The sequence below is a fragment of the Lepidochelys kempii genome, chromosome 1 (assembly GCF_965140285.1).
Source record: "Lepidochelys kempii isolate rLepKem1 chromosome 1, rLepKem1.hap1, whole genome shotgun sequence".
NCBI classification, from domain to species: domain Eukaryota; kingdom Metazoa; phylum Chordata; order Testudines; family Cheloniidae; genus Lepidochelys; species Lepidochelys kempii.
The window spans coordinates 96,186,543-96,202,242 of NC_136380.1; the positions used below are offsets into that span (position 1 = coordinate 96,186,543).

The 15,700-nt window shown below is 40.8% G+C and overlaps 1 protein-coding gene across 1 annotated transcript in view; it reads left to right on the forward strand.

The window, feature by feature from the left end:
- Positions 1–15,700, forward strand: part of GPC6 (glypican 6) — a 1,111,975-nt gene that overhangs the window by 617,810 nt on the left and 478,465 nt on the right. Inside the window, exon 3 of the mRNA XM_073347752.2 lies at positions 13,469–13,860. Within this exon, the coding sequence (XP_073203853.1) occupies positions 13,469–13,860 (392 nt within the window). The remainder of the gene's footprint in view (positions 1–13,468; positions 13,861–15,700) is intronic.

Here is a 15,700-nt window from a genome sequence, read left to right on the forward strand (position 1 = left end):
CAATGGGAGTGATGGACTCATAATATGTAACTTACAGAGAGAGGTCTGAACAACAAAATAGCTGTTTGAAAGTTGTGTGCACAAAAAGAAAGTCCACTGCTGCTACTAGAAGTAAAGCCCAAAGGGATTCTTCTGTACACAAGGCTTCCAGTTTCTTGTCACCTTGTTAGTTAAATCTGATCAAGGGAAAATGTAATTGACATGGAAGTAAAAGCAAATCTAGACTCAGAAACCGGTTCTACATTCGGGCTCCCACCAGTAATGAACTGGTGGTTGCATGTCATAAATTCTCTGCTGTAGAGCTCAGGCAGTTTTGCAAAATAATTCCCGTGTGTAGACAGAAGGGATCCTCATGGAACTTACCTTCCCCAGAGCTCCTGCTATGGTAGATTTCTGTCTTTTTAATTTTTTTCATAGCTGATGTATATAAAACTGTATTTGAGTACATTGATTCTGGCAGAGAATTTCAAAGACACAGGATAGAGAGAGCACATTGAAGTACATGAAAATCCTTCCATTGACTTCAGTGGGCTTTAGATTCAGTTCATAATATTTGAATTTACCACTGGTAAAGTATGATTTCCTATCCTTAGTTGTCACACAATAAGTGTAAATTGGTTGCTTTCAGCTTGCCTTTTTTTAGTTTTGTAGTTTATTTATGAGGTCCACAAAATGCTATCTAAAAGTAATAGTATGGATGTAGTGTAAAATTGATTTTCTGCATTAAGTTAACAGTATAAAATAATCAAACAATTCATGTGTTTGTGGCTGGCACTGGTATTGAGGATACTTTTATTCACAAAAATGTTGCTAATGTTTGATTTTCTGTGATATAGCACCAGAAATTTAACAGAATATCTAAGGTATTGTGACTAAAGTCAGTTTCCTCTAGTTTGTACAAAAGTAAGGTATGACTTCTCTTTTCTCTATTTTGGGATTTGTATTTGAGAGGCCAAGGAGATCTACTGTAGGCTCTAGACATACTGTAACAGGGTCACACTCACCTCTCTGCACTCTTTGTTTGTGCTGGGCCTTTGGTGATTCAGCCTTCCAGCCAAATCAAACTGTCTGTGAGATAAAAGCAAAGCAAACCCCTTTCAGGGTACAAGTCCAACAGGGGTCTCTCTCAGTGCCCTCTGTGATGTCTCCCTCAAGTTTTCCCTGTTCCTGAATAGAGCAGTGTCTCAGGGCTCCTTCCCTGGAGGCAGTGTCTTTGTCCTCTCAGGGCCCTTCTAGCCCCAGCTCTTCAGCTGGGCCACTACAGTTCAGTTCCCCTTCTGGGGTGCCTCAAAATCCAGGCCACTTTCCCAGTGGCTGCAGGCAGAACCTGAGCTCACCCTCTACTCCAGGTTCCAGAGACCCTATGAATAGCAGCTATCTGCAATGCCCCTTTACATAAACTGTGTTGCTGCTCTAATTCCCTGGGTCACTGCTCTGTGGCTCCAGTACATTCTTCACCCTTACCTCAGGGACTTGTCCTGGTGGAGTCCCAGCAGCCAACTCAGAGTACCATCCACTCTCCTCCAGCTCAAGCAAGGAACTGAACTCACTCTGGCCCTGCAACTCTTCTTATACTCACCTCCTTGGCCCTGATTGGCTGCTTCCCACACAGCCTCTCTAGGCAGCTTGGAGGACCTCTCTATTGCCCTTTTCTGGGGCAAAGTATGGCAGGGCCAAAAGGCCTCCAGCAGGAGGCCTCAGGGCCTAGTCCACCCCATCGCACATACCAATAGACTTCTGATAATATGTTAGGAATTGGAAAATCTCCCTATCTATAGTTAATGACCTCTAGTGGTTCTTATGGGAAAATATGTCACCATATTTTGAAAAAAGAAAAGGAGTACTTGTGGCACCTTAGAGACTAACCAATTTATTTGAGCATAAGCTTTCGTGAGCCACAGCTCACTTCCGATCCGATGAAGTGAGCTGTGGCTCACGAAAGCTTATGCTCAAATAAATTGGTTAGTCTCTAAGGTGCCACAAGTACTCCTTTTCTTTTTGCGAATACAGACTAACACGGCTGTTACTTTGAAACCATATTTTGAAACATTTTTGCACTAGGTCCCACAGTTTTTGTATTCTTAATGTCATTTTCAGGGAAGTTTTTACTGTTTTTTCTGGAGAAATTGAGGAGGCTCCTGACATTTTATAAGCATAAAATGTCAAAAATAGTATGATGTAAAACTCACCATTCAAAAATTCACAAAAGTCCATAAAATGCTACATGTCTTCTTTTGATCATGGACATTCATGACAATGGAAGTGCTGTTAGTATTTGAATATGATATTGAGAAGCCATTTAACATGTCATTTATATTTGTGAGTCCTTCACTTAGGGAGTTTCCACTTGATAATGAAAGTAAGACTTTTACTACTGGTTATTATCTTATGCATAATTTGTATATTGTCTATCACATTGTTTAGGATTTTTTCTAGCTTTTTCTTTCTTTACTATTAGTATTAGTTCAGTGGAGGGGGGTTAAGAGCGTCATGGAAATTTTAGATTTAATGCACTATGCAGAATGCATCATTATCATTATTATTATTGCACGGTGACCACAAGTGTGCCAGGTGTTTCACAGTACAGACAAACAGACATGGGACAAGATTTAAAAAAAATAGGAGACTAAAGTTAAGTTCCTAAATCCCTATTGAAGTGTCCAAGTGATTTTCTAAAGTGTTCGTCAGTTAGAAGCGCCCACTGAAGTCAGTGGGGTCTAGACAGATGCAGCGGTCAGCATGCTACGCAGATCCAGTTGCAGGATCAAGGCCTAATTTCAGAGATGATACAATGATGGCAGTAACCTACGGATATGGGGGAGTAAAGGAGAAAAGAGAGGGCAACATCAATAAGATTATACATTCAAGACCAGATCCACAAAGAGACTTAAGTACCTAAACACCAACTTTAGGTGCCTAAACACCAACTTTGGGTGCCTAAATGCCAACTTTGGGTGCCTACAAAGATCCAGAAAACTCATGTTCGGCTGCTTCCTAACTCTGCAAGTGCTTAAATTCATTCAATACCTATGTTTTTGCTGAAAAAGTCCCCTATGTGCCTAAATTTCCTTCTCTGGGCATGTGCATTGCCTATCTCATGCATAACCTCTAGCACAATCCTCAAACCAAGTAAAGATAAGTAACCCAAGTGAGTTAATGCCTGTTTTTCCAACAGGACCTGATCTGGTAGGCATATTCTGAGTACTCCTAACTGGGGGGAAGGCTTCCCTTATAACTTTTAGTTCAGTAGTTAGGTACTCACCAGAGATGAGGGAAATCGTGGTTCAATTCCTCCTCTCTGCCTGATGAAGAAAAGAAATTTTAACAGGGATTCTCCATCTCTCAGTTGAGAGAGCTCAAACCATTAGACTACAGAGTGATTCTTTCTCTGGCCCAGATACTATTTCATTGTTTAAGAAATAGTGGAGTTGCTCCAACAAGAGAGACTGAGGGAGACCCACGTCAGACTGTCCTGTTGTCCAGTGGTAAGGGCACTCACCTGAGACATAGTAAATCCCTGTTCAAATCCCTTCTTCTTATGAGGCAGAGGGGGAAATTAAACCACTGTCTCCTACAGCCTGGGTAAATACCCTAACCACTGAGCAAAAGGTGATAAGTGGAGGAGTCCTCCTCTTTGAAACAGCTTATGTGCCGAAGCTGCCTAGAAGAGGGTTTCCTGGCTGTGGATTGCAAGCAGAGATAGGTGCTGTATGTTCGATAGGCTGGGGTGAGGACACATTCCTCTAGCTTCGGTGGCTTCCTATCTAGCATGCTGGCTTTTGTGAATCGCATTCTGAAGTGCCTATCTCTCCCCATTTATTGTATAGGGAGCCTAGGTGCCTAACTCAGTCTTTGTGGATCCCAATGACTTTCAAGGCACCTAAAAGTTAGGTGCTGCAATGCTCAGTATTGCAATACCTAATTCCCTTTGTGGATCTGGACCTACTGCCTGATCCTGAAGCCACTAAAATGAGAAAGCTCTCATTGATTCCAATCATGCACGATCAAGCCCTTAGACTATGGTGACCAGATAGCAAGTGTGAAAAATCGGGACAGAGGGTGGGGGGTAATAGGAGCCTAGGTAAGAAAAAGCCCCAAATATCAGGACTGTCCCTATAAAATCAGGACATCTGGTCACCCTAACTTAGACCATGATCCAGCAACATGCTTAACTTGAAGCATTGACTAGTTTCTTCCATAGCACTAATCACATACTTAAAGTTAAGGGCATACTTAAATTCACGACCTTACTCAGCAAAGACTGGTGGACTAAAGAAGGTATTTCTAATATATAAATAACATGAATAAATTTCTTAATTGGCTAATTTCCCATGGGCTCTGTTGTAAAGTGGATTTTAAATAGGGATTTGAGTAAAGTACAGCCTCATTATTCTGAGATTATCATCATCCTTTGCAGATTTATCTAATCTTTATCTTTCTTTTACCTTAAAACTGATGCTCATTTTTTCCAACTCAGTAAAATAATAAGGATCTTTTCAAAGGAGCCCAGCATCCAGCAGCCCTTATTATTCTCAATAAGAGCTGAGTGCTTTTTGAAAATCTTTCCTCAATTGTGAGTGCTGAGCGCTCTCAAAAATCTGGACTGAAAGTGATATTTATAGTTCATTATTCAAGCTGATCATGAATAATGCTGAAGGATTTATAGCTCTACGTGTGGAGTTTGTTCACAAATTAACCTAAATGCAAACGTCATCTCAACAAGTGGGGAAAGTTTTAACTACTGCAGGAATACGCTCTACTTCTAACAAATAGTTTTTTAAAATTTATAAGCTATAAATTTATAAGATGGGTTTTTTTTAAATGATAGAATTTGGTTGTTTTAAACCTAAAATGGATGTATAGAAAACAGACAAAAATAGACCCACATTGATGGTTTCAGTCCAGTTGTTAGCAGACATAATGCAACTGACACTAATTGACACCATTGTGGGTAGTCTTGGAGGGGGCATGGATTGAATGAACTGCCTTTCCATTCCAAAAGGTGATCCTTCTGAAAAATGTGGACTTCAGTTATCAGAGTTGTCAGTCTGGCCTCTTTCATTTCAACAAATTCATTTAGGATTTATTTTATTTATTTATTTAAAGTAAAAGACAGTTGCTGTTGTGCAGGCCATAAAAATAAGTGTCTGTGGCTGATACCTTAACTTTTGTAATCAGTGTAATAATGGTGGCTGAGATTTTCAAAGCCTAAGGAGTTAGGTGCCCAACTTCAACTGAGTTTGCACTGTAGTGAACAAGCGCAAAAAGCATGCATGAGGAATATGCTCACTTTAAGTAGGATTTCAATAGAAGTTGAGTGCCTAACTTCCTTAGGCGCCTTTGAAAATCCCAGCCAACATCAATAGGAAGACATTGGAATGAAGGTCTTTTAGGCAGTCGTTTATGCAAGTAAATGTTGAGCAGCGCTAGTCAGTGAAAGATAAAATCAGAATACAATCCTGAGCAGTATTTTTTACAAAAGGTAATAAAACCACACACATTTTTCTGTTCAAGACCTCTAAAGAGATGTGAGTACATACACTGTCATGCCATATATTCTCAGGTTGTCGTTACAATGAATATAGGGTGTGCTGCTGGATACACCCCATAAACAACACTCATCTCTAATGCTGCTAAAATAAAACCTGAGTAGAAAAGATGCCTCTGAAAAGGCAGCATATGGACTAAAATGGACCATTATTCCTTTCTGTCCAAAAGCACCTATGTTTCTGGGTTTTTATGGATCAAAACATAATATGTTTCCAGCTTAGTGTGTTTGCCTATGGACAGATATGTTCATCCTTAAGTTGCTGCTTGTATAGAAAATAAAGGGAAATAAACAGGCTGGAAAAGGTATTAGTCAACTCCCACATAACTTACTTTGTTTACCTAATAATAGGCTACAGATGATAACTCTTCAGTGTGTTGTGCTGTAATATTATCCCTGAGACAATAACAAGTGAGAATGATGTCAAGATCTATTCACTGACAGCTGGTGACTGTATCATGATCAGTGGAACTGGAGACAGAGGACCCATGTTCTCTGGAGAGTTATTGTGGCAACTCACCCAGGTGGACAGAGCAGACTGCAAGGTTTAATAAAGTTCTTCTTCTTCAACTTAACCTGCATTCATTGTTATTACTTGCAAATGAAACAGTTGGGCTCTTTGGAATTAGTTTAGCTCTGTTAGCTACTAGACCAGTTGTGGGCAACCTGCGGCCGGTCAGGGTAATCCGCTGGTGGGCCACAGACAGTTTGTTTACATTGACCATCTGCAGGCACAGCTGCCCGCAGCTCTCGGTGGCCACGGTTCGCTGTTCCCGCCCAATGGGAGCTCCAGGAAGTGGTAGCCAGCACGTCCCTGCACATCCCTCCTCTTAAATTCCATGCAATATTGTATTGTAGCATACACTGTAACCTAGCCCTTCTCCTTTGTATAAGTGAACATCTTCCTAACAAAAACACACTGTTCACTGCTGACCCTATGCCTAACAATTGAAAGCTGTGTATTGTTGCCTGTGAAGCACAGGACATAATGCAGGCATGTTGTTTCATGTATATGAAAGATCACTTCAATTAGAAAAAAAGGTATTTCCAGCTTTACTACTAGTTAACATTACACATAACAGTCTATGCTGGCAGCACAAAATGCACAAGGCATATACTTCAAAACATGGCACAGATCTGTTCTTACAGAATCATAGAAGATTATGGTTGGAAGAGACCTCAGGAGGTCATCTAGTCCAAACCCCTGCTCAAAGTAGGACCTGTGTGTTCTATTCTGTTTTGTATAGGTTCTTATCCTGTGCTTATCACCAGAGTATTTGAATACCTTCCAGTAGTGCATCAGACAACATGACTAACATCTGTCACTTGTTTGTTCTTCCTCTTACTGAAATACTACGTTAATTAACAAAAAGGTACCAGTGTGTTGATTAAACATTTCTGAAATTAACAAAAAGTATTTATGGGCAGGGCAGCATAACAAACACTCTGTAGTGTAGCCTCCTGGCTAGGGCAGACAGGGACTACAGTCTGGAGCTCTGACCTTCAGGGTGGAGCAGAGCAGGGAGCAGTCTATAGTCCAATGCCTCCTGGCTAGGGCAGACAGCAAACAATACCTTCTGGAGCTCACTGCCTTTTGGCTGGGGCAAACCACAGGTAAGGTGCCAGCCTTCTGTCGTAGGGTGAGTAGGTCGCCACCCCAGGGGGACCCAGCCCAGGGCTCTAACAGTGGTGAGTGGTCCTGCCAGTAGGTCAGCGGGAGCCCACCAAAACACGCTGACTTGTCTCACAGCACTATAACCGGACTAATGTCTGGTTCCTCTGGGCTACTTCCTACCACCCTTCCTTAGCATTGGTTTGTAGTCCATGGGTCCCCTGTTTCCTTGGGGTCAACAGCAGTCCCAGCATCTCCTCACCACAATCGGTCCCCTCCAGGAGTAGGGTGCTGCACAGCTCGGTCCCTGATCCAGAGTTTCTCAGCGAGGCAGAGACATCTGCCTTCTTCACTGACTCTGGTGCAACTGAACTAGAGGGCCCACCTCTTGTACTTTCTGTCCCACCACTCTGCTTCCAGCGTGGGGAGGTGGGCCTGACCTGGCTCTGCCCATCAGGGGGTTTGGGGTCGTCCCTCTCTGTCAGGCTCAGAGGGAGGCCACTCTGCCTCACTACAATGCTGAACCATTACAGGTTAAGATTTTTGTTGACTCTTAAATTAATCCAGTGTGGGGTTTTTTTTCCATTTGAAAGTGGAAAAGGTGTTAAATTTGCTTTAATTGGATCTGAGATCTAATTTTGTGCTTTGTACTGTTTTGTTAACCTCAAAGTGAGTTGGTCACCATAGTGAGATTGCCTCTTTCTTAAACTATATATATATATATATATATATATATTGTTTCCTATTGAAGCCTAAAGAAAAGAAACTGCTTAACTTTCAAATGGCATAATAATTTTATTCTCAACAATGGCCTTCAAAGTGCAGAGACCCAGTAGAAGGCTGAAAATGAAGTAAATGCATGGCAGTTTGAAAGACATTAACTTTCCTATATCATCTCATAAGCCTGGCTTCGCATTTGGACTAAAATGCAATTTAAGCTTGTAGAGTTAGTTGCGGTTATTGAACATTTAGATTGTGCTAGTATCTAAAGGCCAGAACCAAGTTGGGCTGTACTGTGCTACTCTGCCCCAAACTCCTCTCCCCAGTACCCCTCCTCCTCCATGCCCTATCTTTCCTCTCCCAGGAAACATTCACATGTATAATTTTTCCTACCAAACATTTTTATTGCATTGCCCCCCAAATAAAACTGCCATCTATGACTCTCAAACTGTACCAACCTGCATCCACTCACTCCAAAACTGTCTTAAGTGGGGCCTTGTAATTAACTTATCCTTAATTGTGTTAATTGGAGGGTGAGTTCACAGACATCAGTCTCAAGGAGGTCACTGATTCATCAAATCATTAGTACCTCTCAGTTTAATAGTACAAGGCTGCAGAAGGATACTGTTTTGGGGGGTGGCTGTAACTAAGGACCACCGCATGCAAATGACCCCAAATTTCGATCACTAACACTACCCTGAGCTTATATAAGGCACACCAAATTTCAAAGCAGTATGTGTAGCCATTCAAATTTTAAAGCACTTACAAGAGTCAAGCTTTAATATAAAATTATGGGACTGGAAACCTAGCTGTTTTTCTAGGCACATGCACACTGTAAAAAATGTACATTTTCTTAAATATTGCTCTCAGTTTTAGTTCTTCCAAAATGTAGTGGGTGCCCGCACTATCTTAGATAAAATTCGGCAAGATGAAACCATTTTGACCCACATCACATTAATAATTTGATCTCTAACTCTACATGCAACCCCCCCATAAAAAAAAACCCTGAAACTTTTTGAAAAATTACTATTTTGCTGGGCTTATATCTCCACAACCGTTAGCTCAAGTGGCCCCAAATCTGGGTCACTAAACCTACTCTGTACCTTCCTGAGGCACACCAACTTTCAAAGTCCAACTAGGTATGTTAATTTTAGAGGATTTAGAAAGGTCGACCTTTCAAAAGAAGTCTTAATACAACCTTAACGCTGGTGGTGCTTCCACACCACTTATGATAATACTGAAACTACTAACAATGGGTTGGGAGGGGCTGGCAGAGAAACCACTGCAGCAATCCTATGACACGCAAGATCTGATCTAAGGGAATGTTAAGGGGCCTGGAACCACTGGTTTGATGGCTGCTGTCACTGATGAAAAGCATCTGGAGGGGAGCCTTGAATCTGGCCTCAATCTTACAGCTGATGTTAATTACCAAACCCAAGTTGGGAACACACATAACAGAGTTTGTAGAGACAGGCAGTCACAAATATCACAGTAGGAAAAGAGACACTAGATGTGCAAAATCATGTTGAGGATAGTTCAGATCTGGCAGTTGTATTAAGACTTCCCAGATCAAAGCTGCAAAATACCTTTTCAACTAAAAGTGGAAGGTCAGAACTAGTGAACAATATAATTTGTAAAAGCCCCTGAATACTTCTCTGTGGCTCTACCCCTCAGAACTCTGCTGGCCTCTCAACACTCAAAGATTTCTAATTGCTTTGTAGAAATGACTGTAACAAGGCCTTGCAACTCCTGTATCATTCAGGTTTTAGAGTAGCAGCCATGTTAGTCTGTATTCGCAGAAAGAAAAGGAGTACCTGTGGCACCTTAGAGACTAACAAATTTATTTGAGCATAAGCTTTCAGCCTTCCTACTGGCCCACAATTGACCTCACTAGCTATATGGTTGTACTCTTTTGGATAAGAGGTAACAATCTCTGTTACCTGTGATCATTGGACAAATTCTGCTCTCCTAATTCTATGTAGGCCCCTAGAAGCCACGAGACTGCTGTGGGTCTATTACATGAGAAGGGGGGACCATCTGAAGAGGCCATGGATAAGACCCCGACTGTGAGAATGTTGTAGAGTTTGAATCTCCTTCTTGACTGTGAAGGGAATTATGAGGTGCGGGAAGGAAAGGATTGGTTTGATGCACAAATGTGAGATGGAAGTATATCTAATTAACCCATGATTGTGTGGATCCACTGACTATTCCCTTCCCAAGAGCGCTATGGCAGGTATGAGATTGCAGTAGTGGCCACGGATTGGTTCTACTGCTGCTGCACAAGCAATGAGGAAAGGTCAGATTGCACAACTTCAGCTACTAGTGCTCGGCATAAATGTGAGGCCTTGCCCCTGGCATTCAGGTCATCTCCCATGAATTCTGTCCTTGATTTCAGAATTCCGTTTATCTTTGAAATGCCTGTTACATAATGAATCCATCTAACAAGGTACACAGCGTAAATCAGATGTCTTCAATAGAAGCAGATTTATATTGTCAAGATACAGAATTACATAGAGAAAATCATAAAAGAAAAGGATAGATACAAAATTCAATGAGGATGAAATTCAATAAGGACAAATGCAAAGTACTCCAGTTAGGAAGGAACAATCAGTTGCACACATACGAAATGGGAAATAGCTGCCTCGGAAGGAGTACTGCGGACAGGAATTCATGGGGATCATAGTGGACCACAAGCTAAATATGAGTCAACAGTGTAGCACTGTTGCAAAAAAAGCGAACATCATTCTAGGATGTATTAACAGAAGTGTTGTAAGCAAACACGAGAAGTCATTCTTCCACTCCACTCCGAGCTGATTAGGCCTCAGCTGGAGTATTGTGTCCAGTTCTAGGTGCCACATTTCAGGAAAGATGTGGACAAATTGGAGAAAGTCCAGAGAAGAGCAACAAAAAAGATTAGAGGTCTAGAAAACATGCCCTATAAGGGAAGATTGAAACAATTGGGATTGTTTTGTCTGGATAAGAGAAGACTGAGAGGGGACATAACAGTTTTCAAGTTCAGAAAAGGTTGTGACAAGGAGGAGGGAGAAAAATTGTTCTTCTTAACCTCTGAGGATAGGACAAGAAGCAATGGGCTTAAATTGCAGCAAGAGAGGTTTAGGTTGGACATGAGGAAAAACTTCCTAACTGTCAGGGTGGTTAAGCACTGGAATAAATTGCCTAGGATTGATTGTGTAATCTCCATCACTGGAGATTTTTAAGAGCAGGTTAGACAAACACCTGTCATGGATGGTCTAGATCAGTGGTTCTCAAACTAGGGCCGCTGCTTGTTCAGGGAAAGCCCCTGGCGGGCCAGGCCGGTATGTTTACCTGCCGCGTCTGCAGGTTTGGCTGATTGCGGCTCCCACTGACTGCGGGAAGCAGCACGGGCCGAGGAATGTGGTGGCCACCCTTCCTGCAGCCCCCATTGGCCTGGAGCAGCAAACCGCAGCCAGTGGGAGCCGCGTTCAGCTGAACCTGCAGAGGTGGCAGGTAAACAAACCAGCCCGGCCCACCAAGGGCTTTTCCTGAACAAGCAGTGGCCTTAGTCTGAGAACTACTGGTCTAGATAATACTTAGTCCTTCCATGAGTGCAGAGGACTGGACTAGATGATCTCTTGAGGTCCCTTCCAGTCCTATGTTTCTGTGAAAACATACTTGCCTAGACAAATAGTATCCAAAGCTTCACTCGGCACTGTAGACAGTAGCTAAAATTTTAAAAGCCACCTGTGTTATTTAGGGTCCTGACATTTAAGCACCTTTGAAAATGTTACCTTAAGTGCTTACATTGCAAAGTATTGTATAAAGTACCTGAATATCTTGCCTCACAGGGAATCTTTTTCCTATCAAATTAGTGTCTGTCCCTATTTGCCTCAGCCTGCCAATTTAAGATTTGATCACATGTTCCCCAAATAATGTGCGTATACCCAAAGAGACCATGCAGATGTAGTCTTTTTCGTCTTTTCCTTAATGTGGAGATGATGGCTTTATCCAGGTGAATACACAATTGTGGGATGGCATAATTATTGAGTCAATGCACAATAGCATAATTATTACATCCTAGTAAGCAACTTGCTGCAGTTAGCTTTCATTCCTACCATTACTAACATAGTTCCTTCCTCATGTGGGCTTGTGTTAAATTCTGATATCTTCTATATTGTCTTGTTTGTATAGATAGTTGGGTGCATTTATTAAAACTTTTTTTTTCCCTTCCAACTAATGTTTGATCCATACAATATGTTGTTCTAAATGTTTTGTTAAAGTCTCAGTAGCCCCACTGACTCCATTCAACACCTTCTGAAAGTGCTTTGTGATCATACAAGTGAAGAAAACCCCAGTGGAGGCAGTCTGCTATTCCTTTCCCACCAAACAACTTCGGGAAATCTACCTTCTGGCCTCTCAGAGTTTGTGTTTGGGGAGTTCATTGCAAGCCTTGGAGATTTATAAAGAGAGTGCATGAAGTGAGGGACCTGAACTCAAATGTAAAATCAGAGGGTAATGGTGGTGAATTCCACTGACAATGTTTTAAGGGAAGTCTTCAGTGAATCACTTTAATGTAATTTCCCAGAATAAGTATCTTGGTGGTGGTGTAAGGTGGATAACCAGTGACAGAAAACCTGGACTAACTTACCTCCTCCCAATGTCCTCCTGAGCTCATGTGTAAGAGAGATGGCTGCTGAAGCTTCCATGGGCCCATTGCCCTATAACATAAAATCCTGAACTCAAGACTTTGAACAGGCTATGGCTCGAGGCTGGGTAAAAAACTGAGAAGCAGGTAAAACTCAGGTGTCAAAAGAAAGAATAGGTAAACAAACCCACTGCTAACATGGTATCCCAGACACTGCAATCTGTACAATGTTGCAGTCGGCAGGCTGTTTGAAAAACACTGGCTCAAATGCCAACACAGTGCTTCAGAATAGCATTAAATTATTGACAATAGCAACATCTTGTGTATCTTAGGCTAGTAGTACTGTTTAAAGGGACTTCAGTATGTGAAAAGCTTGTAAGATCAGGCCCCAATATGTCTCAGTTCAAAGTTTTGAGGAATTTTTGAAAGCTGAAAGTAAATTATAAGATACCTTGGAGGTCAGATACCATAGTGATGAGTGAAGAACTTCAATAGAATAGAATAGAAGATTTCATTATTTGCCTTTTCCAATATTGCTGTAGTTCTAGTCATATCATTACATTAATGGTTTCTTGTTTAGTACACAAGATTTGGGACATTGGCTGTTCACTATTGAGAGTTTGGCAAGTGGCAGGAATTGCTAGGTTTAAATAATGGAACAATTCTCATTTCAGTTCTCTCAAATGCATTTTTAGAATTTAGAGTTATGGATTTAAAGTTTCTTTTTAACCTCTACGGGGAATACAGTATACTTTACATTTTCCATTGCTCTTAAATGAACCTATTTCCAATTTAAATAACTGACTTTTTCTATTAAACATGCAAATGGCACAACAACATTTACTTGAGAAAATTTTGCTAAAGGTAATACCGACATGAAGGCAATACCATCATGAAGGCAAGAAACATGCCATTGGCATTTTATTAATTTTGTTCTGTATATACCTTTTTATTTTCTCTGCAGAATTTTTCCGAGAACTTTTGGAGAACGCAGAAAAATCCTTAAATGATATGTTTGTACGTACGTATGGAATGCTGTACATGCAGAATTCAGAAGTGTTCCAGGACCTCTTCACAGAACTGAAACGATACTATACAGGAGGCAATGTAAACTTGGAGGAGATGCTGAATGATTTCTGGGCTCGGCTATTGGAGCGAATGTTCCAGCTCATAAACCCCCAATACCATTTCACTGAGGACTATCTGGAATGTGTAAGCAAATACACAGACCAGCTGAAACCATTTGGAGATGTACCCAGGAAACTGAAGGTTCAAGTGACTAGAGCTTTCATTGCTGCACGGACCTTTGTTCAGGGGCTGACTGTAGGCAGAGAGGTTGCAAACAGAGTATCCAAGGTAACCTAAATGAGGCATTTTATGTTTGCACGTGTGTTTGTGGGGTTTTTTTTACTTAAAACATGAATTCTGAATATGCACCTATATCTTGTTTATAAGTTTTTGAAGTTTGTCAAGGTGACTAACTATTGTCATTTTCCTCCTTTGGAGTCTACTGAAGTGACAGCAATACTGGAAAGGGTTGCCTTTTATTTGGAATGCAAGGAAGGTCAATATTTATTAGCTATAGCATGATGTAGCAGTTGCTATTCTTAGTACAAAAACTATCATCAGTTGACATTTCAGACCAGGGATTTAAGTGTAACTAATATGTATGATGCTGCTGTTCATTAGGGCAGTGCAGCTGGCCTGGAATTGTGAGGGTGGCAACCCTCATCAGGACTGCAGCTGAGTGACAAGTTTTTAGGAATACTGGCATCTTCTCTAACACATGGACAAGGTAGATTAGTTATATATGGATGAGAAAAAGGCCCACTAGTAATATCTAGGGAGCTTGATCTATTTCAAAGACCAGCTGGAATTATATTTATTTGTTTTAGTTATTTATTTATATAAATATTTATTATGATGCTAGCTTCTGAGGGCCTCATATAATTAAACTACATAATAAAAAATATACACAAAATATAATCCATCCAGGTCAGTCAGATAAACCCCACAGTTGTAGTTGGGTGCCAGAGATCTGCCAGAATAATGAGCTGTCTCCTACACAGCACCTGGAATACAGCTAAAGGGATTTTTCTATATTACTGTTAAAACCAAGTTAGGGAGCCAAGTTGTTCCCTGACCTGGTTATATCATGTTTTCAATCGGTCATGTTGTCGGGACCTTAATTGTGTTCTATAAGTCTGTTAAAGCCTTGAACAAATTATAAGGGACTTTTCTAGTTTGGTTGCAAATTGTAGGACCACATTTTGGCTCTGAGAAACCATCAAAAAAGCAAATTCCAAAAGTGAAAGCCATCTTGTTCTTAAGGCATAATTAGTAATTTCCTAATGGTCTCTTCTGTGGTGCTCATTACTATAATGCTAGGTGCTTTCCATACATCATTTAATTAATCTTCATAACCATCTTCTGAAATGCAGTGGGTGATATTATTCCTATTTTAGAGATGGGAGCTGAGGCACAAAGATACTAAGATCAAAAGTTCCCTCTAATTTTGGATGCCCAATTTGAGCACTGTCCATCCTATGCACTGAATGAAGACTGCCTGAAAAACAGCACATGGCCATGTAATTAAAGACCCTATCATAATGCTACATAAAAGGGAGTTGAATTAATTCAAGCATTTCCTAACTTTTGAATCCTTGACTTTGCAACATTAATGTTCCCTTAACATAGTTTTTGTGTGTGTTTATATAATTACACATGCATGAACACGCTCCCCCGCACATTACTATTCATTAATGCAGTTGAATGAGTGTGTATGTGTGTATGCAGTGTAGTTGTAGCTGTGTTTGTCCTAGGATATTAGAGAGACAAAGGGGAGTGAGGTAATATATTTTATTGGACCATTTTCTGTTGGTGGGAGAGATCCTTTCCCAGACTTATGGAAGGGCTCTGTGTGGCTCCAAAGCTTGTCTCCCTCACCAACAAAAGTTGGTCCAGTAAAAGATATTACCTCACCACCTTGTGCATTTGTGTATACATTTACATACACATGAAGTCTAACTATATGTACATGCTCATTCTATGAATATTATATATGAATGAGTGTGCACATATATTTTAAATTTAGATTCTTTAATTATTTCCCCATTATGTTTTATTCTTACTACTGGGCAACATGAAATTTTGGCCTTCTGATGGAATTATCTGACTGGATGATAATAATGATAAC